The sequence below is a fragment of the Osmerus mordax genome, chromosome 8 (assembly GCF_038355195.1).
Source record: "Osmerus mordax isolate fOsmMor3 chromosome 8, fOsmMor3.pri, whole genome shotgun sequence".
Taxonomy (NCBI): domain Eukaryota; kingdom Metazoa; phylum Chordata; class Actinopteri; order Osmeriformes; family Osmeridae; genus Osmerus; species Osmerus mordax.
Genome location: NC_090057.1, coordinates 10,029,016 through 10,052,747, shown reverse-complemented (window position 1 = coordinate 10,052,747; position 23,732 = coordinate 10,029,016). Strand labels below are relative to the sequence as shown.

The window sequence follows — 23,732 nt, the reverse complement described above, 5'->3', positions numbered from 1 at the left end:
CTCGCTCTCGCTCTCTCGCTCTCTCTCTGCCTGTCTGCCCTGTCTGCAAGTGGGACTACTTTACCTTTTTCACTCTCTGCTCATCCCTCCCTTCTTCCACTCCCTCATTTCAGGAGAGGCTGGTGAACCTCTACGACTGGCGCTTGGCTCCCAAATCTTTCAACTGAGCTTCAGCAGGAAGATTTACACCTTCCCACTCCACAGAGACGGGTTTAGAGGGAGAGGGAGACACAGCTGTCCAATTAGACCTCTAATCCCCCCAGGTATAATACCCACAGCGTCATTACACCAATGACCGAGCCATTAACTACTCTCTCAGAGGCTGGCTATACACTATTGACTAATGCTGTAGCCAATGTAAGTGAATCAGCTAAATGCTAATATCTCATGGCTAACCAACATCCAGGGACTAAAGTTCAAACCAAAACCGTGACTGCTGAAAAGGAGCTTGATATTGGACATAGTCTCTTTGGACTTGTTAATGTTACTGAGTAACAAAGTAAAAATAAAGCATGAACCATGAGCCTAACAAGGTCAGAGGTAGAGAAGCCGTCGTAAATTTGGCTGACCGGGCTTCATCTCATCCCGACCCAATACTGCCAGTTAATCCCAGATTTATTGACGATGACGCATGCAGAGAAGACATAACGTTAGCCAGAAAAACAAGGCTTCGCTTCTGCACTTCAGCTCACAAGCAGAAACTTCAGCGAACAAGAAAGGGTTTGCTGTCGCAGTGTTGTGATGAACTACACATGATGAAACACTAGGGAATGACACACAAACTAACACACATCCACAACGACACACACAGATGAGGTCTGAGAACTCCCTCTGGGGTTCATTCATGACAATTACCCTCATGCCCTTTGACCCCTGAAGGGATGATAGAAATGAGAGGAAGAGAGGGGGAGCTACAGCACTGGAGGAAAAGAGAAAGACATAGAAGCGATAAGGAGTGAGTAGAGGGGTGGAAAACAAGATAACCAGAAGAAGGGGAGAGGAAGAACACACACACGCACACTCAACCCATCGGAGGTTTCAGAGCCCTGGAGCAAGTGTCATTTCCACCCCCACATACTGTAAGTCATCTCTACACAGACACGTCCTTCTGTCGGTCCACCCCGCTCTTCATGTGGCCCTCACCCTGCCTACCTGCCTTCTACCTCCCTCCAGGCCGTTTCCACTCTCCTCTGGGATCAAAGCCCGGTCCGACCCCCGCCCCCGGCAGCACCCTCTCTGGGTTGGTGTGTGCTTGTCGAGGGGCTCTCTCAGGTCATCTACCCGTGCTCATCTGTCAGCTCGAAGGCATCACCGTCTTTCAACATCCGTCAGTGAGACACAACTCTGGTGTTACTTCAGGGGATAAGCACGCTGGGTTCTGCGGAGAGCAACGCCATTGACAGAGAGTAAAGTGTGTGTGTGTGTGTTTACCTGTTTGAAATTCTGTTCACGGTGTATACAGTGTGTGTGGGTTTTACTAGTCTGCAGTGCATGCAGTTTGTGTTTCTGCAGGTATGTGTGTGTGTGTTCCTGCTTTTCTTGACCTGTTTGTTCTTATTAAGCTGTGCGTAGCGTGTGATCTGCTGGCCTCATGCTTGATGCAGCAAAACAGAGTGAAGAGAAACTGGACCTGGCACCCCCCATGCAACTACAAACCAACAGCTGGCCACAACAGAGGCCAAGCTAACAGAGAATCTGGCCCATCGTAATCTAATACACCTCTGCAAACTCAATCAGACCCAGCTGACCAAATTCACTGACTAATAACCTTCTTTGACATGAAGTCAGTAGGTTTTGATCAAACATGATCAGGTCCTGAGGTAAGTAGCAGCCAGAACTGAAAGGCAGCAAACAACTGACTTCAGGGTAACTCTCCTCTACCATGTCTACTGGAACATTTACATGTATTCATTTAGCAGACACTTTTATCCAAAGCGACTTCCAAGAGAGTGCATAGGTCAATGATCATAACGAGATAGCCCCAAAACTGTGAGTAGCCAAAACATGAAGCATACATTGTGGAAAGCAAATAGGTGCCAATGGGAAGCAACATAAGAGCATGTAGTTAAACAAGTTACAACTAAACTACATGAACCTAAAGAACTGCAGAGTGTACCTGGAGGAATGCAAGCAACAATAATATAATTCACAGCGAGGAAACTAACATCAGGTCCAGCATGTCATTCCTAAGTACGAAGGGACGACTGAATACTTTCCATAGCGGACAGTATGCACAATACACACATAAATCTACAAACACACACACATAAATGCCTACTGATCTGGTGGAGAATTGGGTGACTTTGTCTGGGACAAGCCTCCCTCTAGAAACTTCTTCCCCTCTGCACACAGCGTGGAGTCTATTTAGACTGGTCCTCTTAAGATTGTATTTATAGCAGCTTTTTGGTAAAAGCCTCTACATCTGCCTTTACAAGCCCAGCTGCTCCAGACCCCATAGCTCTATATAAGGCCAAAATCTGTGAGTGTGTGTGCGTGTGAATGAATGTGAGTGTGTGTGAAAAAGGGAAAGAATTGTGTTTTGTACCAAGTGTTAAGTAGGAAAAACAAGAAAAACACAACATAGGTCATACGACATTCACATCTCACAAGTCAATGACCATATTCAGACCCCAAAGAGCATTACTGGCACAATCAATTTCAGTATTCCTTGATTTGGTCCATGCTAAGTTATGGTAGTATCTGACAGCATCCATTCAGACAGGCACGATCCTGCCAGGGCCTGATTCTCAGTTTTCATGACTGCACAAACAAGGAAGTCATTCTCTAATGGTAAGCTGAGATCTAATCACCACCACAGAAAGCTTCTCTCCTCCCTTGGGCCAATGACAGTGGTTTAGCAGCACAAAGATGACACAGGAAGGGGCTGCTGAACAAGAAAGTTAAAGGCCATCATTCATATTGCCATGGGGTAGCTAATTACAAACACATACAAATGATAAAAAACCAGCACTACTGATAACACTAATCGACGTCACGTTCCAGAATGAAGAGCAGAGCACTTGGCCACCACACAACAGGGGAGGCCAGGGGGAATGGGGCGAGAGAGAAGCAAAGAGGGAAACAAAGTCACTTTTTAGTCACTTTTCTTGTCTCGCTCTCTTTCTTGTCTCTCTCACTTACCTTGATAAGATTAGTCCCAGACCGTGGCTCCAACTCCTGAACACTCGGTCACTGAATTAAGACAGATTTAGCATAGGTTCTGGGAGAAAATAAACCCTGTTTACTATTTTTAGTATATATATACATATATATATATATATATATATATATATATATATGTGTCTTGGACCACATACTTTGTGTGTGTGTTTGTGTGTGTGTGTGTGTGTGTTTGTTTGTGTGTGTTTGTGTGTGTTTGTGTGTGTGTGAACAGTACACCTGTTCCACCAGGTTCCACAAGGTAGGTCCAACAGCTATGTACATAAATCATGACATGTATCCTCAGTGACCTCTGAACTCGACCACTATACCTCCCACTATGTGTCTGTTTTCTATCCCCTCATTCCTCCATCCTGACCGCCTGCTACTGACAAGCCCCCCCATGTCGAAAGTCACACAGGGACAAACAAACAATAATAAAGTATTTCCTATGGAGGGACCCCCTAGGACAGGATCACAGACAGTCCATACTGGCCAGCGCTCAACCCCAGGGACCTGGCCCTCAAACCGGGCTGAAATAATAAACCTCCCCCCTGGTCCTTATGGACCTCCAGCCTCTATGCACAACTGATAAGCATCTTCAGAGGAGGTTTAAAGGGATTGGGAAGGATTTGGAAGGCCTGCTGATGAAACAAACATGGGTGTGATTATCATTAGTTGGTGACTAACCCCAGAAATGTTTTTCTGGAAAAAATGGTTGGAAAAAAATTGCCTACCTTTGCATCTTTTACTACTACAGGCAATTTCTCTTCCATCTTACTCCTGACATCTAGACCTAGTCCTGTCTGACCCATTACTTCAAGGACAGGTCTGAGTGTTTGACATGATAACGTTGACAAGATAACGTCTCACTATTGACTGAACGTTCAGATTGGATCCACAAAAGCTCTTGACCTTGGCTATTCATCTGAACGAATCACGTGATGGACTACACAAGAAGAAGTTATGGAACAATCTTCAATTGTTCAGCCAGCAGGCACTTGGGCACGTGGGAAATAGAGCACCACGGGGAACATTTGATAAAATAAAAACAGAGCAAGGACACTGGTTTACCCGCCAGTCTCCTGCTCTGCCTGATTCAATTTGGTAGGTCGAAAGAAGAGATACAAAGGATATTCTGTGGTATTTTGCCAGGGCGCTCCTCACATTTATGTTGTTAGCTTGCTAGCGAGGACATGTGACGGGCGGCAGTCAGCTGTGAAGCAGGAGGAGATAGAGGTAGAGTTCCGTTTATTTATTTATTAATCTCCACAAATTATAATGACACCTTAATCTTAAATAGGTTGTGCATGAGCGGCACTAAAATGGTCGAAGGAGTCTAATGCTAAAGCAGTTAATGCTAAAGGTTAGCCCCCCCCCTCACCCCCCCACTCAAACCCTTTGCCGCCTGCGCGTTCTGATTTTTCATGACCGGCGGACACCCACTTACTAGTTCACTGTGTTCAGTGAAGAAGTTTGTTTTTACTACTTCGAGTAGCCTACCTAGCAGAAGCTTCAGTATTCAAAAGTTAGCATCGTGGGTCAAACATTATTTTCTCGACATCAACCCCATTATTGGTGTTAGACTGCAACCAGACACCCCTAACTGTACAGTACTGTACCTTCTCCGGGTGTGAGGATTGACACTACACTGATGCTGAAAGGGAAAAACACGTCCGATCCACCCACCACAGTGCCTTGTGGTTGCCAGATCCTGCTCGTGTTGCTGATGGACATCATGAGCCAGACACCAGTTATCATGACCCCACGGAGCAGAATGGAACAGAAGGCTCCTTACAATCTTTCGACTGCCTCGAGGCACTAATTACTGCCTCAGCCTCTAAGACAAGAATGTGTTGGAAGCTTTAGGGAAACCAGGTGTCACAGGTTTAAATGCAAAAATGGCCCACATAAAGGGTTGTGGGTTTGAATCCCTTTAAGGATCCCATCGAGTACTAAAATGGGTGCACTCGCTTTTCCCAATTTAGCGTAATACCTGCTAAATAAAATGATCAGAAATGCTGATTAAACATCAGCAGAAATACAACCACAAAGAACATATAGATAAATATATATATATGTGTGTTTGTGAGGCAGACTTCCTCCTCCATCCCTATTTATTTTCCAAGCCAACCAGTTCTGCAGACCTCGCCCCAGGGAAGGCTCAGTGACAGACAGGGTGATGGATGAGAGGGCTGTATGATCAATACCGTAAATCTACGAGACTTTACAGCACAGGGTCAGTTCTCCACACCTACGCACGTAGCCACACACACACACACAGAACGATGAATCCTTTTTAGTCTTTCAGACCTCCACAAACACATTTGGAGCACTCTGACACACACAGTTGGACACACAAGTACACATGTACACACACTATAGACAACACTCCTCCAAAGAGCACCATCATTTTGAATGACATCAACCCAGTCATCCACTGACTCCGCCTCTCTCACTGAACACACTAAAACAGTTGGCGCTGCATCGGGGCGAGTGTGATAAAAAATGCATGGAAGGGAGAGAGAGGGGAGAGAGTCAGAAATAGACATGAGGGGAGTGAGATGGGAAGCAAGCAAAGGTATGAGCGGAGGGTAAGAAAAAATGGTGGTAAGGGTGAGAGAAAGATAAAGAGAGAGAAGGAGAGAGAGAGAGATAGAGAGAGAGGTGAGCGTGGCCACAGAGAGCATGTTGTTGTGTGACGTGACAGAGCTGAGCTATTTAGAAGAGAACTGGGGCCTCTGGGATAGGACAGCCCGCAGTGGAGGCCACAGAGCGCCTGCATCAGCCAGATGGAAAGAGAGAGAGAGAGAGCAAGAAGAGAGAGGAAAGAGGGAGAAGATAGAGAGACATTCACCGAACAGTGTGTTTGACAGCAAACAGTAAGTCACTCACTATCAACGTTCCCCTTTTAAGCCACAAAATGAAGGCTGGTGTTGAACAGCTCTCAGTCATAGACTACAAGGCAGGAATATTCAGATGTGTTTTATACCAAATAGTAACACAAAGTACTGGTACTTTTAACACACACATGCACAGATTATTATTCTAAAGTTTGCTGTTGATAAGTTTTGACATGGAAGAGCACCCAGACAGAAGACCACACGTCAAGGTGCACCTGCTCCACATTTAGCACTTCAACAATCCATTTCAACACAGCCTTGAAGCCTTCACACAGCATTAGCATGCTAAACCACCGTCCGAGATGAATAGACATGGTGAATTAGCTTAGCCTTTGGCTTAGCAAGTGTTTGTGGGTGGAAACAGATCAGGATCAGTGGCTCTTATGTTAGCTTGGGGCTAGTATGGATTACATCACAGCATCATGACCCAAATCCCTCAATGTGCAAAATGTCCTCATGTGACATCAGAAAAGTCTCTCCCACCATCGTTTAGAGAGCAACACCCCCTAAACACACGCCAAATACAGAACAAGCTTGGCGTTCAGCCTCAGAGAAACAGCTGACTTCTGCAACGCGCTCATCGAAGGCATCTGTATGTGCCATATGGATGCAGCGCAAGATCCTCTCGCAGTAAGAAATGTAGTGGTCATGTGTTCCTTTTGGTACATGCTGACTCAGACATGACATAAGCCATATTATCGTAAAAGAAAAAACATGGACGTATGTATAGCATCTCTTCCACCCTTTCTTTTGGATGTAGCCTGAACAAGACATCAAACTCTGCTGTGTTCTAATCCCAATGATGTATTTGAGGCAGACAGCTTGGTACGCTCCCCAGGGTGCAGTGAACACCCTGGACCCCGCTGGCCAGATCTAGGCCACTCAATATCGCATCATCATCGTGAGACGTCGGCCCCCAACGGGCCCTTGGGAAGACCAAACCCCTCACCACACACCTCTGCATCTGAGCTCATCACTTTTTGGAATGAGGAGCTGAGCAAATCAATCAGACACTTCTGAGGGTGCAATCTGTCTGTGAGAGTGTACGTGTCTGTGTGTGTGTTTCTTCTGCTCACCCAACATCTTTTTTTGTATTCTTTGGGCCGGACCTAGAGGAATATGGTATTCCCAGCTGATCCCACTCAAATCCCTCTGCTGTGCAACACCCAATAACACTGGTTAGGAAACACTTATCAAGGAGTAGTGCACTGGAAATGCATCCCCTATCAATAATCTACGTTAAAACGTATTCATTTGAGCAATTGGGACACTTCTGATACTGGTGGTAAGATGGCGCCCATTTCTCTTCAATGTTCTCCTGCTTCTTGTAGTTTACATATTTGTATTTAAACTACAATACTACACAACATATGGGAATTTTAAGACATCCTTAGCATAAATATTCAGAACTATCCAGGTCCCTACCACCCACTCCCCTTCTAATCTTCTGCCTTTGCTGTTTGGGGTTTGCCTTTCCTCAAAACTCATTATTGTCTTACTGGTTCAAAATCCTAATCAGAGACACAAAAGAACTGTCCTTTTTTTAGATACCCAAACACAAAAGTCCATTCTTTCCTGTGAGAGCGCTGGCACTTGATCTGACATGAGGGAAATGGTAGGATGGAGGGATGGGGAGCGGGGGAGGACAAACACTAATTACAAGCAATCCTCTTCCCATTTCCCAAAACACAGAGAGAAAAAACAAAACAGGAATTCTGGGAATAAAACATTGTAACATTGATAGAAGGTCAGCTCTGTTTCAGGAGCTCTATTAGCCCTACCCCACCACACTCCCACGCACGTGAGCAAGATAAAGGAGTTACAGTGGTTACGGATCACGTAAGATTCACATGCACACTGCCTCATGCCGGGCTAACACACAGTACTGTATTTCTTCCCCGTCTAAATAAGTTAGGTCCTCTAGCTTCCTCTTCCAGCTTTGTTGAACTCAATTATATCTTTCTCTCTCTCCTTCGTTTTCATTGAATCTCTCTGGCCCTCCTTTTCCTCTCCTGTGACTTCACATGCATACATGCGTGCACCCCCCAGAGGCACACCAGCACACACACCTACCACCCCACACATACAAACACACACCTACCACCCCACACATACAAACACACACCTACCACCCCACACATACAAACACACACCTACCACCCCACACAAACAAACACACACCTACCACCCCACACATACAAACACACACCTACCACCCCACACATACAAACACACACCTACCACCCCACACATACAAACACACACCTACCACCCCACACATACAAACACACACCTACCACCCCACACATACAAACACACACCTACCACCCCACACAAACAAACACACACCTACCACCCCACACATACAAACACACACCTACCACCCCACACATACAAACACACACCTACCACCCCACACACACACACACACACCTACCACCCCACACATACAAACACACACCTAGCCCCCCACACACACCTACCACCCCACACATACAAACACACACCTAGCCCCCCCCCACACACACACACACACCTTCTCTCCCTTACACACACTAACGCACACAACGACACTCCCCCCAAAAAATGTAACAAAACAAACACCTACCCCCCCCCACACACACACACACACTAACACACGCACAGAACCTCCCAACACAAACTAACACACACACACACACACATAACCCCCACACACCCCAACACACACAGTCACATCTCTCCCATTAGGCTCCAGCTGAACACAGAGGTGGTTCATTAGAATCCCGACCTCCTGATGTCTGGACTTGTGGAGTCTTGTTCCTCTACAACTGTAACAGAGTCACACACACACAAACACACCACCTCTTGGGGAAACACCTACAAAAGTATTGTTTTGATGAGAGTAAAACAAAATAAGGTGCTGTTCCTCAAAAGCTGCTTTTGATGTGTAAATAATGACTTCTGTGTCTATATACAGTATAGAGTTAGTGTTTACTGAAATGTCTGAGTTTGTATGCCCAGTGTACTCTGCATGTTCAAAGTATGTGTCATTCACAACAGTAGGCTGAAGCAACAGACTCCCCAGAAGCTCCCTTGGTAACCTCACCTGTGATGATGGAGCATGGGGGGGGGGGTCTTCTCACATGCATCACAATGTGTTTTCCTCATTCCCTCACTCTCGCAGCCTGAACGAGGGGGGAGGTCCTATGATCAGACATGCTAACCCCTCCGCCCCCTCCCCCCGAAACACACACCCACACACCTGACATTAAGGACTCTTTTTGCCCATCTCACTCTCAACCCTTGTCATCAGTGTCCTTTTAACCAAGGAGGGGTGGGGGGGTGGGAGGGACATGGAACAATCCCTCGATTCATCTCTTTATGTCCTCCTGCCTAGGTTTTCCCTTTCTTACGCACCCTCCCTCTTTGTCGCTCTCTTTCTCTTCCTTACCCTCTTCCTTACCCTCCTTCTCTCTCTCTCTCTCTCTCTCTCTCTCTCTCTCTCTCTCTCTCACACTCTCAGAAGGGACACCCTCTCTGGAGGTCCTGTTGGTTCCTTCCTGTTTTGGGGCCGGTGCACACAGGGGCCTCTCCAGACCATCCTCAATGGTGGCTCTGTTCCACCCCCTCCCCTCCTCCCCTCCTCCTCCAAACCCTCCTTACCCCCTCCCAGTCCTGCTCCTCCCCTCGTTTGTCCGTCTGTCTGTCGGCCCCAAACAGGATCATCATAACAGGAGCCACAAAACACAGACCTCCTTAACTCAAAACATATGAGCCATTTATGCAATACGGCCATAACAATGCAAACATACAACAACATGTTGCTATGTTGTTAGCATGTTTTTCTGTTGCACGGAGTGCACTGAATGCCTGTCGGTTGGAGCTAGCATGTGATGAGCTACAGGTTTCGGGACGCCTTGTCTGTGTGATAGTAAGCTGGTACGTATGTTTGGCTGGTTAGTGCTGTGTTGGACTGTGCATTCCTGGATTGAAACAGCTGTTTTTGTGGGCGGCAAAAGAAAACAATGTATTTAGGCTCCCACCCAACCAGAGAGAGGGATAGGGAAGTGAACGAGGAAATAACAGAGGGAGGAAGGGAGGGAGAGAGCGAGATGGAGAGATAGAGATAGAGGGAGAAAGAGAAAGAAAGAGAGGCAGAGTGAAGAACAAAAACAACATTTCAGAGTTTCAGACCCAATGTCTGCGTTGGCTGTCTGAGGGATCAAGTGTCCCATTGGCGAGCGTCCCCCCGCCCACAAACACACTCGCCAGCACACACACACCTCTCTTGTTCTCCCTCCCTCAATTTACACATACACACACACACACACACACAACATAGGCCCACAATGTGTTTTTGGTGGTGGGAAGTGTTTAGGGGAGCACGTACTCATCCATGGACCCGTCGTTGACCTACTTCTGGGCAGTGATGGTGGGGGACGAAGAGTGTGTCTGGGTGGAGGGGGAGTGGCTGGACAGGGGCATTGCTCAAATTCCTGGGGGCAGTTGAGAGGATGTTTATGGAGCACATCTCAAGCAGAGAGGCTCCATCCCTGAGAACATCTCCGTCCCAAGTGTGTCTGAACCTTCTGCACTATCCCCACTGTCTAATCACCCTGTACAACACTGGTGTCTCCTGCATAGACTGCTTCATCCTAAAATATGAAATGCACTAACATTTCCATTTACTACATCTGATCTACACATCCTTAACTTTGGCCAGTGAGGTTTTTATTGGATTTAACGTTTAGACTGTAGCTCAACACCCTGAACCCTGCACCCCTATAAACTAAAGATGGCCGTAAAAGTTCAGAGGTTGGGAACAGCCCATTTTGGACAGGTCATGGGGTTGTACTGAAGGTCAGGGTCCTCCATGGCTTTAGAGGTCACAAAGCTAGCTTTCTAACAAACACTCAGGATCCTTATAAAGCTGGTTACAGTTCTGTGGCATGATTCTTCAGTTCTTCTTTCTAAACCAGTTATACTTTCAGTGTGTTGTTTTAGTGGACAGGTGACCACTACCTGGGGGTCAGGTGGCTGAGCGGTTAGGGAGTCGGGCTATTAATCAGAAGGTTGTTGGTTCGATTCCTGGCCATGCCAAATGACATTGTTTCCTTGGGCAAGGCACTTCACCCTACTTGCCTCGGGGAGAATGTCCCTGTACTTACTGTAAGTCGCTCTGGATAAGAGCGTCTGCTAAATGTAAATGTACCTGGACAACTCAGTCTGTCATGTGTGTTCCCAATTCATCAATCATGTACACTGTGGAAGATAGAATGAAACAGTTTTGAAGATGACTTTCAGTAAATGATTACTTTTAGTAGATGAAGTCATCCAAAAAAGCATGAATTAAAGCCAGGTTAAACTGAGCACTCTTGGCAACATAATGGGTTTAGTAGAGGAAGCCTTCGGCATTGTCACTGATAATTAAGTTCAGCTAGTAGATCTAATCATTCACCCCCTTGTTGCACCTAAATATGTACACATGCAGAACATTGCTAACAATCTTGAGAATAATCTCATATGCAGTTTGTCCCATTAAAATGTTCCTTCAAATTGTTCATGGTTATCCAATGTCTTGGGTTAACCCAATTTAAATTTTGTGGAGGAAAATAAATGATGAAATTATTATGAAGACATGATTGTGTAAAGAGCTATTCAATCCCACAAACAAATTTGTTTCAAATTTGCAATGAGTAACTAAAATCCAAGATTGAGTGGGTGGGGAAACTTGGTAATGTGGTTGTCAGAGATAGCACTGGATGACAGAAGCAGCATTGTCGACACGATTTTCGAACCTGCCAGGTTGCTACACCCGGGGACGACTTGTAATGAGCAATTTAGTAGCCTACATATCACCTCGTCCTTGCTGCAGTCACAAAGCACAATGGCTTCATAGCGGGGTGGCAGGACTGGGGGTGGTGTGAAAACATCACATATCTGACATCGCATTGTCAAAATCTGACAGATGAGCGTTGCTGAGGCGATGCTTGTGACAGCCAGCTCTAGTATGCAAAGCACCCCTAACTCCCACGTTAACCAAATAACCTGGAGCCACAGGGGATGTGATGTCACGCAGCCAGGTAAACCAACACACACATGCTTAAGAGTGAGCCAGACAGAGTTTGACAGCACCAAACTATGTGAGAACAGCTAAAGAAGCCACAGGGCCAGTTAAAGAGGAACCGAAAGCAATGGCTCTTTATAAGATGCATTCTCTGCGTTGGTGACTCCATTTCTAATGTGTTATCTGGTGACCTTTAACTGTGAAACCGAAGACCTCTGTAGCCTCCCACCTAGAAAAAGATTGATAGCATCAATACACTAAACCATGCATGAAAACAGCAGGTGGCAAAACGTACAAAGCCATTAGAGGATGACAAACCCTCAAGACTTATTCACCCAATCACAAGGAACAGAGAGATCGAGAGGCGGAGGGAAAGGACAATTCATACTGTGGCCATCCATAGCCCATCTGGAGTCAGTCATCTCATGTTACAGTACAACACAAGCATCAGTGATGGTAATCAGGAGCTCCCAGCAGCAGGAACACAACACACTGTGCCAGGACCAGGCTCCCCTGGAGACCGAGACCAGCCACAGGGAGAGCTGGAGTGGGCCTTGTCATATATCACCAGCTAAATATGATATCAGGAGTTAATATGTGTTCCAACAGTTGACCTGTTGCCTACTGTGCCCTGTCTGTTGTCACATCAGGCCAGGCTGTGTTTGTGTGGACCTTGCCTACCACTCATTTCACCCAACTTCCTGCTGTTGCCAGATCTTCTTAACAGAATATGTACATTAGGCTATCGTTTGCTTGATGTATGGTTCAGACAGCAGTGCTGTGGAGGTTATGTATCCTATGTACTAGCATGTGATGGGACCACCAAATGAAGAGCACCATAACATCACACTGTTTAATTAGATGGCACATGTGATTATTGACTAAAGACTGTTCAAGATTGCAACCAAACAACACCAGAGATGGACTGTATAATGTATTAGTTATTACATAATATAGCATAGTTAAGGGAGACAGAATCAGGACACAGGTGAAGAAGTAGATGTGAATTAAACCTATTTTGCAATGTAGAAGCTCCAAAATATGCTCAAATATGTAGGTCTCTAAGGCATTGCATTGATAAATATGATATCAGCCAAAGTTATTACAATCATCAGCTGATTTATTCCATCAACTGTTACGCAATGTGCTTCAGTACCTAGTCTGTAGTGCGATTTATTAAAAACTGTTAATTATTGTTTTCAGGGGCCAAATGAAAGGCGACAGTAAAGGTACATGACCGTAAATTGTGACCGAGCAGTGCTGCTGACGTTTTTATTACTGCGGAGCGTACACCCACGGCATAGGATACCTTGCTGCATACACCTCGTTGCATTACTCAGCAAAACCTTAAAAAACTGTTAGAGCTCCCATTTATCCAGCAAGCCGAAGTCAGTGGATAGTCGAAATAAAAGGTGTTGAACGGAAATGATCAAAGTGTAAAGATTAGGCCACTCGGTAACTTGATTAGCATGAATCAAAATAAATGCAGCAGCGTGGGAACTGCGTTAGTTAGGCGCAAAATGGGCTGCTTCAGTGTTGTCCGTGGCGAGACTGCGACTGCTGGGACAGTGACTTGATTGTATGGGCTCAGAAGTCGCCGTTAACCCACAGAGCATCCATTTACCTTGGCATCGACGGCGCTGTCCTCTTGGGTCGCGTTCACCTCCGCACTCAGCTCCTCCGCTGACGCATCTTCTTGAGTCTTCCCGTCCCGTTGCGCTGAGGTCTGTGCTCCCATGGCGAAAACCTCACGTTCTCCTCTTTGGCTTCTTATTGTCTGGAAACCACAGCAAACGCGATCAAAATATGAAAGAAAGTCGTTGACTACAACAAGTAGGGATCCGAGCGCCCAAAATGCGTCCTGATGAACCGCTCAAGGGTAGTCGAGGTCTGAAGTGATGAAACCAGAGTGCCAACGAACTCTTTTAGGACCCCCCCCCCTCCTCCCCTCAATATCACATGGACCGCTAGTGCGCCGCGGCACGCCTTACAAAAACAGAGGAGCTCAGGGATAGCGACCTGATAAAGGGGCGCAGCCACGCAATAAACAATGTATCGCCTTTAGCCTACCTTTCCAAATGAATTCGCCCAGACATTTAACCCATGATTTCAAAATGAGGTTATGGATTTGTAATACTTGGTTGAGGCTACTGCGAAAAGCACCTGCTGCCTTGAGATTTCACATGAATGTTTTACATTATTATAGGTAAATGCCTCTCTCTCTTTCTCTCTTTCTTTGTTTCTCTGTCTCATGTATACACACTGATGGTTTGTGGATGTCGACCTAATGAACAGAGTATGGGCACGCGGGCTTGAGTGGCAGCGTTAATTGCGGGTTTGGCCGCGCGCCATCAACTACAGTAGCTAGCATTTTGTATGGAATTTCGGGAGCACAAATTAAAGGCCTCTGCAGAGGACTAAGCCAAGTTCACACAAGCCTAGACTGTGGCTCTACCGCTAAAAACCTATCCAAATCTCGATAGCTCTACAAAAACAAACAAAAAACGTAATCAAAACTTTCTATGGGACACTGTTGGCCTATTTAACATCTCACATGCAACAAAAACAAATATGGCTACCGTTATGGCTACCAGCCAATATTCTGACTAACAAAAAAACTATGCATAGCAAAATGTGATATGTTGTAAATATGTAAGCTTTACAAATTTAAATATGGAATGTAATGTCAACCACGTGAGGTTTTAGACCTATTATGGGACAATAAGATGAGAACCAGGGTTGCCATGTCTGTGTGACAAAACCAGCCCAATGGCCGATAAAACCAGCCCAAAAACCAGCCCAATATCAGAACTCAAAATATGCCCCTGCCAAACCATATACACTGCTTTTAAAGTCCAACAGCATTGCTATCATTGCCAAATGTATTGTAATATCTACAAAGTAACACCAAATGTTTAGTATGCCAGCATTAAAAAGTTTTCTCAGGAGAATGAGAGCATTAGGCACCTGTGCACGCGAACAGTGCGTGTGTGTATGTGGGCGTGTCCCATGTCCATGTGTGTATGTGCTGATCTGTAGTCAGTTTGGTAGGATTTGGGTATAAATAAATTATTTCATTTAAAATATGGATTTTTATTTCAAGATATTGATGTAATTTGCATGCAAAATAGGTCTTCCCTAACCAGCGGACCAAAAATTCAATCCGCGGCAACACTTCAAAAGTAGCCCAATTCCGTGGGAAAACCGCGGAATTGGGCAGAAGTGTGCAGAGGTTTATAAATCAGCCATTCCCTAACACAGCGCAGTTCCTCTTTAGACTGATGACGCACGCAACACTGATATTGAATTTACAATCATAAGCTAATTAACCTGGTTAGCAGCAGGGTACATACAAATGAGTGATATTAACCCCTGATGGAACCAGTCCATTTCCTTTGATTGCCAGACAAATGCGCCTTCTGTAGAACATCAAAGATGCACAACATGGTGATATGTCTGCTTACCCAAAGTTCTGAATTCAGGGGAATGATTGGGTGCATGCCACAAAGAGCACCTCTGTGCATTATTAAAACAGTTTATCTAACTTTGTGGGACTAATTACAAATAGAAATATCCTATCCCTAAAATGTTGTATTGTGCCTGTCAATGTGGTTGCCTATTACGCTATCTTGTATTTTAAGTGTGTCACCATCAGCGTTGGACCATCAATACAACTAACTTCAGCTTTAACCAAATGCACCTCTCGCAGAACCAACAAAGATTCCCTTAAAGTTCAACAATAACAAACATGTTTTATGGCTAACTAATAGATTCAGGCCCTGCCATGAGAAGTGTACAAAACAGTCCAGACAAATATCCCATGAGGTATTAGTGCACCAGTGAACAAAACAACATTTAATCACCCCCCCCCCCGCCCCGCCAATCCCCTAATACACCACTTCTGTTGTTCTCTAACCATATTTCGAATTACCAAATTATCATTCACATGTCTACATCCCGAGGACATACAACGCATGCCATAGTTGTAGCCTACTACACATTTTTTATTTTCACTGACAAAGTTCGCTGCCGCAAACCACGCGTTTCTCGCCAGACTGCACGCTCAATTTAAGGTGTTGAGAAACGTCTCTGTCTTGCGTTAACGCCGTGAAAAAAAGAAAGACGGACCCTTTCGCATCTAGGTCGAGTTACACTCGTTTAACGGGGAGGGATATGCTACGAACTAACAGCTAACGGCCACAGACAAACACTGCTGCGAGCACAGGCAGACCAGGCCAAATTATATGATGTTGTTAGAAAAGAACCGAGGGGGGTGGGGAGAGACAAATGGCGAGAGACAAAAGGGCAGCGTCAGGTCTGGTCCGTGCACTAACTGCATAGCTCATCTGTTCTGGAAAAAAAAATAGGTTTATCTGAAATACCAGAATGAAGGCCCCCAGGTAGAATACAGCACTGAAATACTATGCTACATCTATGAGTGGAGAAAGAGAAAGGGGAGAGCGGGAGATAGTGCATGAAGAGAGGGAGTGTGGGGGAGTAACGGTCTGTAAGAGGTGTATAAACCTGTTGTCCTTCCAACACCACACCGGTGCAGTATAATGAGGCCCTGGAACCTTGACATTCCAGAACAAGTTGCAAGATTCCGTTGATATAAAGCGCCCTTGTTTAGATATACATGCATTTTTCCCTCCATCCATCTCACGCGGCTCCTTTTTACTTTGCATATTTCATACCATGTAATCAGGACAGGACGAACACGTTCCCCACATCTACTGTGCCCTCTCCTCTTACATGTAATGCCATCTCCCAAATCCAGTACAGTTGTAATTTCCTTTTACAACAGCGGCACACAGGGATAGTCCACATGGTGTAATGCTCTACCTCTGGGATGGAAATGTGATATGGACTACTGAACACACACATTACACTCATTGTGAAGATACTACACTATACACGTGCTGCCACATCTGGCCTACAGCAAGATGCTGCAGCTGGCTGCTGCAGAGCCAATCTCCTCCTCAGAGAGAATCTCTAGGCAGGGGAGTGCTCTTTGGTGTTTGGACCCTCCGTCGACGAATGACCTTCCCTGTGGCCGGGAAATCAACCGCTGATGTCATCGAAAACATGGAGGAGGAAATGGAGGTGGAGAAGGAAGGGAAGAAGAGAGTGGGTGAAGAAGGAAGGGAAGAAGAGAGTGGGTGAAGGAAGGGAAGAAGAGAGTGGGTGAAGAGGGGGAGAAGGGGTGCAATAGGGGAGGATCTCATTAAAGTGAAAGCCTCAGTGGAAGTGCAGTGGTCGACTAACACATCTCACACACACTCTCTTTCTCTCTCTCACACACTCTCTCTTTCTCACATACACACACAGTCACAATACTGGGCACTTGTTAACAATTTCCTCGGCTCTGAACAACAGACCTGCTGGTACGTGTCCAGCCAGGCACGACTGACCACCCCACTGTCCAGGAAGCAGGGAGACAGCCTGTAGACTTAAACACGGCTATAGACTAAGTTAACACCTATGGACTGTGTGAACAGGCAGGGCAGATAGAAAAGCCCCGTTGGAAAGAGAATGAACGTGAGAGAAGAAGCCAAAGAGAGAGACACGGGTAAAAGACAGCATGGACACAGGAGACTGAAAGGTATCAACAGGATGAGCAGTAAAGATGGAGGACGCCACACGGCACAGGAGAAACGATGCACATGTGAGTTAGAGGATGGAGTAGATTGGTTGATGACTGGGTGTATGGGTTGAGACTGTGCAGTCGAGTACCAGGGCCTGGTGTGTATGGTGAGGTGGGAATGGCCCCCTTAGTGGCCCTCTACAGAGGCAGGGGCTAAACACACAGGGGTTGGCTACCGCTCCACATGTAGTAATGGAGCAAACATGTTCAGTTGCGAGTGCTGTAGAGTTTCACTGTGGGACAGTGTGATCCAATCTCGCATGCAGGTGTAGTTTTGTACTTTAAACATTAAATACCAGGGACCTGTCCTTGGTTCTGAAATTAGACTTTGCTTAATGCTAGCCTATCCTTAATAGCATGAATGACCACAGTACAAACAGTAATTTCAGTTAAATGTGGTCAACACGATGATGGCTGTATACTGCTTTGCGCAATGTAAACACCAACCAACTTGACAGGGACTTTCCAGAACATTTCCTAGGCACGACAAAGACCTGTAAATCTGTCATCACCCAGGGGAAGTAAAAAAATAAAAAGTAGACTTGGCAAATAATACACACACTAACACATACACAGCATATATAATTACAACCCCTTCTGTATGTGAGAATGGGTGCATTCCTGTCCTCTCTGACAGTGGGGGCACACACTGTATTTACAGAAAAGGGTGGTGGTGGGGGGGGGCAGGGGTAGGTGAACAGTAGAGGGAATAACAGAGTTAGCAGGTATGGAATGTCAAAGCTATGACACAAGCACACATGTGCACACATGCACACGAGCACCACGTCGCAACACAAACATCCCATGACAGGCGCTGCCAATCCGGGGTGCCGCGAGGGTGCTGGCTGATGAGGCCTTGTTCTCAGGCCGTACCTTCTCAACAAAGACCCCCGAGGATAAACACATGGAACATATGCTGGACTGTGTGTGTGTTCATGAGAGAAAGAGTGTGTAATGCATGCTCGTATTGTTGGGAGAGTATTGGTATGAGTATGGGCATTCCGCACACACAGGAATACATACTTGTGTGCTTTACACATTAATGAATAAGTGCATGTCCTTGTTCCTGAATAAGAGCATTTCCCTCAAAACCCTAAACAGTCGACCATGTGCTCAGAGACTGTTGAGAACATCAACAGGAAGTGGATCTTATTGGTCAATAACATGTAAACGGCCTCTGTTCACCTCCTGGAAATGCACATACACACTCAGCATGTCATGTATTAACATATTTTCATTACTTGCTGGCATTTGTTGAAACTTTTATTAAGGCTGAGGATTTTTATATAAAGTCACGCAGTTACGACTCACACAATCATAGATTCACACTGTCAGCAGGATTTTCTTTGGTTCGGAAATGTTAGGCTACATTAAAAAGAGCTTGTGCGCATAACACTTTCTGAATCTGGTTCAGAAACACTGCATTTAGTAAAATAAAGTTAGGATACAGGCGTCTAAAACATCAGCAGCGATAGAATCTCAAACAAACAACTTTATGGCTTAATTTGATAAAAGTAACTTAAAATACGTTCCTTTTCAACTAAAACTACTGAAATCTTTTTAAGACACATAAAAAAGCCCACAGGTTGATAGGTCTCGCTTGGCTTAAACAAGGATGATGTGCAAAATGATGCCACCAGTAATAAAGCGTGCCTTGAGAGTCCTTCCTGTGTCGGCGGATGTCAGACCAGGGCTGGAGCCAGAAGAGGCTTGATCCTGCAGCCAACCCCCCTGCAGGCAGGGAGGAAGACAAGGGCGGAATCAAGAACACAACCCAGAGCAATGGGCACATTTAAATCTCTTTCAAAAGTAGACGCGCACACACACACACACACACATGTGTTACTGTACCTGCTGAGATTGGAGCGTGCTCAGAACAGCCCGGTGATTTCCTCAGTGACAGGGTCAAGGTCGATGTCATAGAAGCAGGGGCGCGTGGGCAGGCCTGGCATGGTGCTCATCTGTGTGTGTGTGTGTGTGTGTGTGTGAGAGACAGGAGGAGGAAAGAGAGATATTAGGAATCTAAAATATCAAACCAGTGACCAGAGAGGTTGGAGGTACAGATGGAGAGCATTAACAATTAGCCTACAAGTTTTTAGGTAATCTTCAGTTTATCATACACACCAACACACTGTCCATCTTTGGTTCTGTAAGGGTGATTTAGAGGTCGAACTTCTTTAATGAATTAACTAGCAGTGACGCAGAGAGATAACCACAGTCAATAACATTTTAATGTAAATTTGACAGGGGCAGGATGATCAACACAGACCCCAAATCAGATTAGACAAATCAGCGGGGGAGTCGGCGGGCGAGAGAGGTTGGAGGTGATTGGACGAGAACCATGATTGAGGGGCAATGTGGTCCAATAGGGCAAAGCCTGCAGAGATGGTCAATAGATTGCATCCAAGTCATGTGTGAGTCATTAAAATTGTATGAGTCTATGTGCTGGGCTGAATCTGCTGGGTTGGCGAAAACAGGAATATTATGTAGCTGTTGCTAGGGAGGGAGGAGACCAAAGAGAAAGATACAAAGAACCTAAGCTCAGGCATGATGTGAAGAGTGCAGTTTGACTGAGTGCTCATCCAGATCTGCACCCATAGAATCCACAATGTATTTTCCTATGCTCTGTGATCTACACTGCTGGTCTAGAGGCCCACCAGGAGGGGCCTCTCCCAGCCAGCCCAGACACAGCCTGACCGGGCCCCTGGCCTCCCAGCACAGGCTGCATGCACACACTATTCAGAGGACTGGAGCCTGACAATCAACAGGAAATACCCAGCACGCTGTCTGTTGTCTCAAAATACAATACAAGCCTCAAAAGAGGATTGTATCTTATTTGTTGTTGATGTGTTGTGTCGCTCTGGATAAGAGCGTCTGCTAAAATGACTAAATGTGTTGTATAAAAAAAAAAATACTAAATAAACCATGTTGTCTTTTAGTAGGAGTTCTCATCTTTGATCTAACCAACCACAGATTATTAGAAACAACAAGACGAACATGGGAAGAAATGGAGAATACCGGTTACTGTCAAACTGATGAGAACAGCTATTATGAAAGACCCACAGTGACTTAATGCAGTCCCAAAAGGACTAATGAATTTGAATGGGGTTTCCACGCATTAGAGACAGTGCACAAAGAGACTCTGCCAGCAAACCGCTTGAAATCTCAAACTCAATCTAATTATGAAGAAGACTGCAGGGGTTATGGCCTACAAACTAGGCCTCCACATCCCTGACTCAAGCCTTCACCTCCCTGACACTACTGACCCAAGCCTCCACCTCCCTGACTCTACTGACTCAAGCCTTCACCTCCCTGACTCTACTGACTCAAGCCTTCACCTCCCTGACTCTACTGACCCAAGCCTCCACCTCCCTGACTCTACTGACCCAAGCCTTCACCTCCCTGACTCTACTGACTCAAGCCTCCACCTCCCTGACTCTACTGACTCAAGCCTTCACTTCCCTGACTCTACTGACTCAAGCCTTCACCTCCCTGACTCTACTGACTCAAGCCTCCACCTCCCTGACTCTACTGACTCAAGCCTTCACCTCCCTGACTCTACTGACTCAAGCCTTCACCTCCCTGACTCTACTGACTCAAGCCTCCACCTCCCTGACTCTACTGACTCAAGCCTTCACCTCCCTGACTCTACTGACTCAAGCCTTCACCTCCCTGACTCTACTGACCCAAGCCTCCACCTCCCTGACTCTACTGACCCAAGCCTTCACCTCCCTGACTCTACTGACTCAAGCCTCCACCTCCCTGACTCTACTGACTCAAGCCTTCACCTCCCTGACTCTACTGACCCAAGCCTCCACCTCCCTGACTCTACTGACTAGCCTCTAGTGCTGTCTAGAACGATGGAGGACACAACAAAGAGTTGACTCCGGAGGTCAGACACTATGACACTGGAAGTCTTCAGACCATCATTACCTTTAGCTCTAACAGGAATAGTCCTATATGATCAATTCTGCTTTTCTCTTTCGTACATGACAGCAAGCTGGAAAAAGCATAGCCGGCAAATTAAGGATTAGAAAATCTAACCATCGAAAATTATTATACTTTAATGTGTTTAGTGGGAACTACGTATTCATATGTAACCACAACACAGCTGTCCAATGGGGATGTTAAAAGAGAGGGACGTTGATTTGGAAAGAACATAGTCTACCTACTCTCTTTATCTAACAGGAGACGGGCACCCATAATTCCCTAACCTTAACCGTGTTTAATCACTATAATTCAAACTCATTTCACTCAATTGCAGTCAGTTATCATTGCACAGTTATTGCATTCTTTTTTCATGGTATGACAAGTGTGAACAAAGACTACTTTTGTACTAACTGACAAATCCAGAGCACACTTTGTGTGAGTGTGTGTGTGTGTGTGCGTGCGTGTAGACCGGCGCTCTCATATCCAGTATGATGTGATTTACCGGGCCCTGATAACATCTTGCTAGCCCCTATGTGTGTGAAATAATTTGCAGGAGAGATGAGAGACTTTTAAATCCAAGTATGTTGACATGCAGTAAATTAAAATCAACTGACTCCTGCTGAGATGCTGTTCCGGAGTGAGGCAATTACTGGCAATTGCTAACATTAGAGACAAGAAGACATGAAAAGGAGGTGAAGAGGAGGAGAGAAGGAGAGGGGACCATGTGAATGCAGTCAGGGGTTTCACAGACCCCTGCCCTGAGGAGACAAGCCTTGTCACAGTGTCCTGTTGGACAGATTTTACTGATTAAGATGTGTGGGCAGTCTTGGTTGATAGAGGACGGATGCAGATAAGTGCTCTGCCAAAGATTATTCTTCCAAGGAGCTTCACTTAGGCAAGTGCCTTCTTCTTTAACAATACAGCCAGAGACTCTCTCTTCTGAGCTGAAAATTGAATTATCCTCGTCAAGAGATGGAGAATGAAAGGGGGAGACAGAGAGAAAGGGGCAGGGGGATTCCTTGCATACCTCCCTCCCTGTGATCCAGGGGCTCTTTATGAGACCATTAGTGGAAATGAGCATCTGTGGGATGGAGAGGGGAAGTGACCAGCCAATTTCCTGTCCTAGGAAATTCAGGTTCATCAATAAAGTCAGGACAACCAGGCTTTTCTGACAGAGGAGGGGCCCGCAGGTAAATTGCCAACAGTGACTACCAATATAGGGGTATGTATATCTATTGGTGGATACATGCAATCTGAGGAGTCAACCGAGTAGCATGTAATAGCCAGGTCAATGGCTGTACTCTGAAGCTGTCCCATAACTATGACATCATCCGCTAAGTGAAAGTCATTAGTCAATGATCTTTCACCCACTGAATGCAATCCCATGTTTGTGACATCACCAATGAAAGACACCCAGCTACTGTTGCAGTGACATCATTATCCGTTTCAATAGACATGATGGTCTGACATCAATAAAAGAATGGGAGCACTTTACTAATGGGTCTTTTGAGGAGTCATAGGATGAATTTAAAACTGTGTTTCACTGACAGAGCTATGATGTCATAATAAAGTGCTGATTAAAGCCTCTATGACATCATCCGTCTGAAAGTGACGATCCAAGATCCGAGCTTCTTTAGGATTGAGAGTTTGGGAGATGGCTGTGTAAATCTCAGATACAATGGTTTTTATCATGAATAGATGATGTATGTAATGGAGTAGATTATGCATGAAATAAAGTAAGATAACTCAATTAGAGAAAAGACAATCATAACATACAGGCAAAAAGGGACGAGAATGTAAAATGTGTACAATGGGGATGAATTTGAAAGTGAATCTCATGCGAAACCAAACTTAGTTGCAAAACAAGTCACACAAGAAGCCTGTGTGTTGCAACAGATATGCTGTTCCCCTCCAGTTCCTCTAGCCTGAAGAACATGTTGGAACGTGCATAACATGGACTTCTATGGGCTAAAGATGGAATCTCCATTCTATTATTCCCCAGGACAATGCACCATTGTCCAGGAGGGCCCAGAAGCAGACGAACGTT

The 23,732-nt window shown here is 45.6% G+C and overlaps 2 protein-coding genes across 3 annotated transcripts in view; both read right to left on the bottom strand.

The window, feature by feature from the left end:
- Positions 1 to 13,934, bottom strand: part of akap12b (A kinase (PRKA) anchor protein 12b) — a 38,633-nt gene extending 24,699 nt beyond the window's left edge. For both annotated transcript variants that reach the window (XM_067241870.1, XM_067241871.1), the window contains exon 1: positions 13,736 to 13,934. In XM_067241870.1, the coding sequence (XP_067097971.1) occupies positions 13,736 to 13,849 (114 nt within the window). In that variant the 5' untranslated portion in view covers positions 13,850 to 13,934. The remainder of the gene's footprint in view (positions 1 to 13,735) is intronic.
- A 5,079-nt stretch (positions 13,935 to 19,013) lies between these two features.
- mthfd1l (methylenetetrahydrofolate dehydrogenase (NADP+ dependent) 1 like) overlaps positions 19,014 to 23,732 on the bottom strand; it is a 34,750-nt gene continuing 30,031 nt past the window's right edge. The window contains exons 27-28 of the mRNA XM_067241194.1: positions 19,607 to 19,716; positions 19,014 to 19,486 (exon numbers count right to left, since the gene is read on the bottom strand). Of these exons, the coding sequence (XP_067097295.1) occupies positions 19,627 to 19,716 (90 nt within the window). The 3' untranslated portion in view covers positions 19,014 to 19,486; positions 19,607 to 19,626. The remainder of the gene's footprint in view (positions 19,487 to 19,606; positions 19,717 to 23,732) is intronic.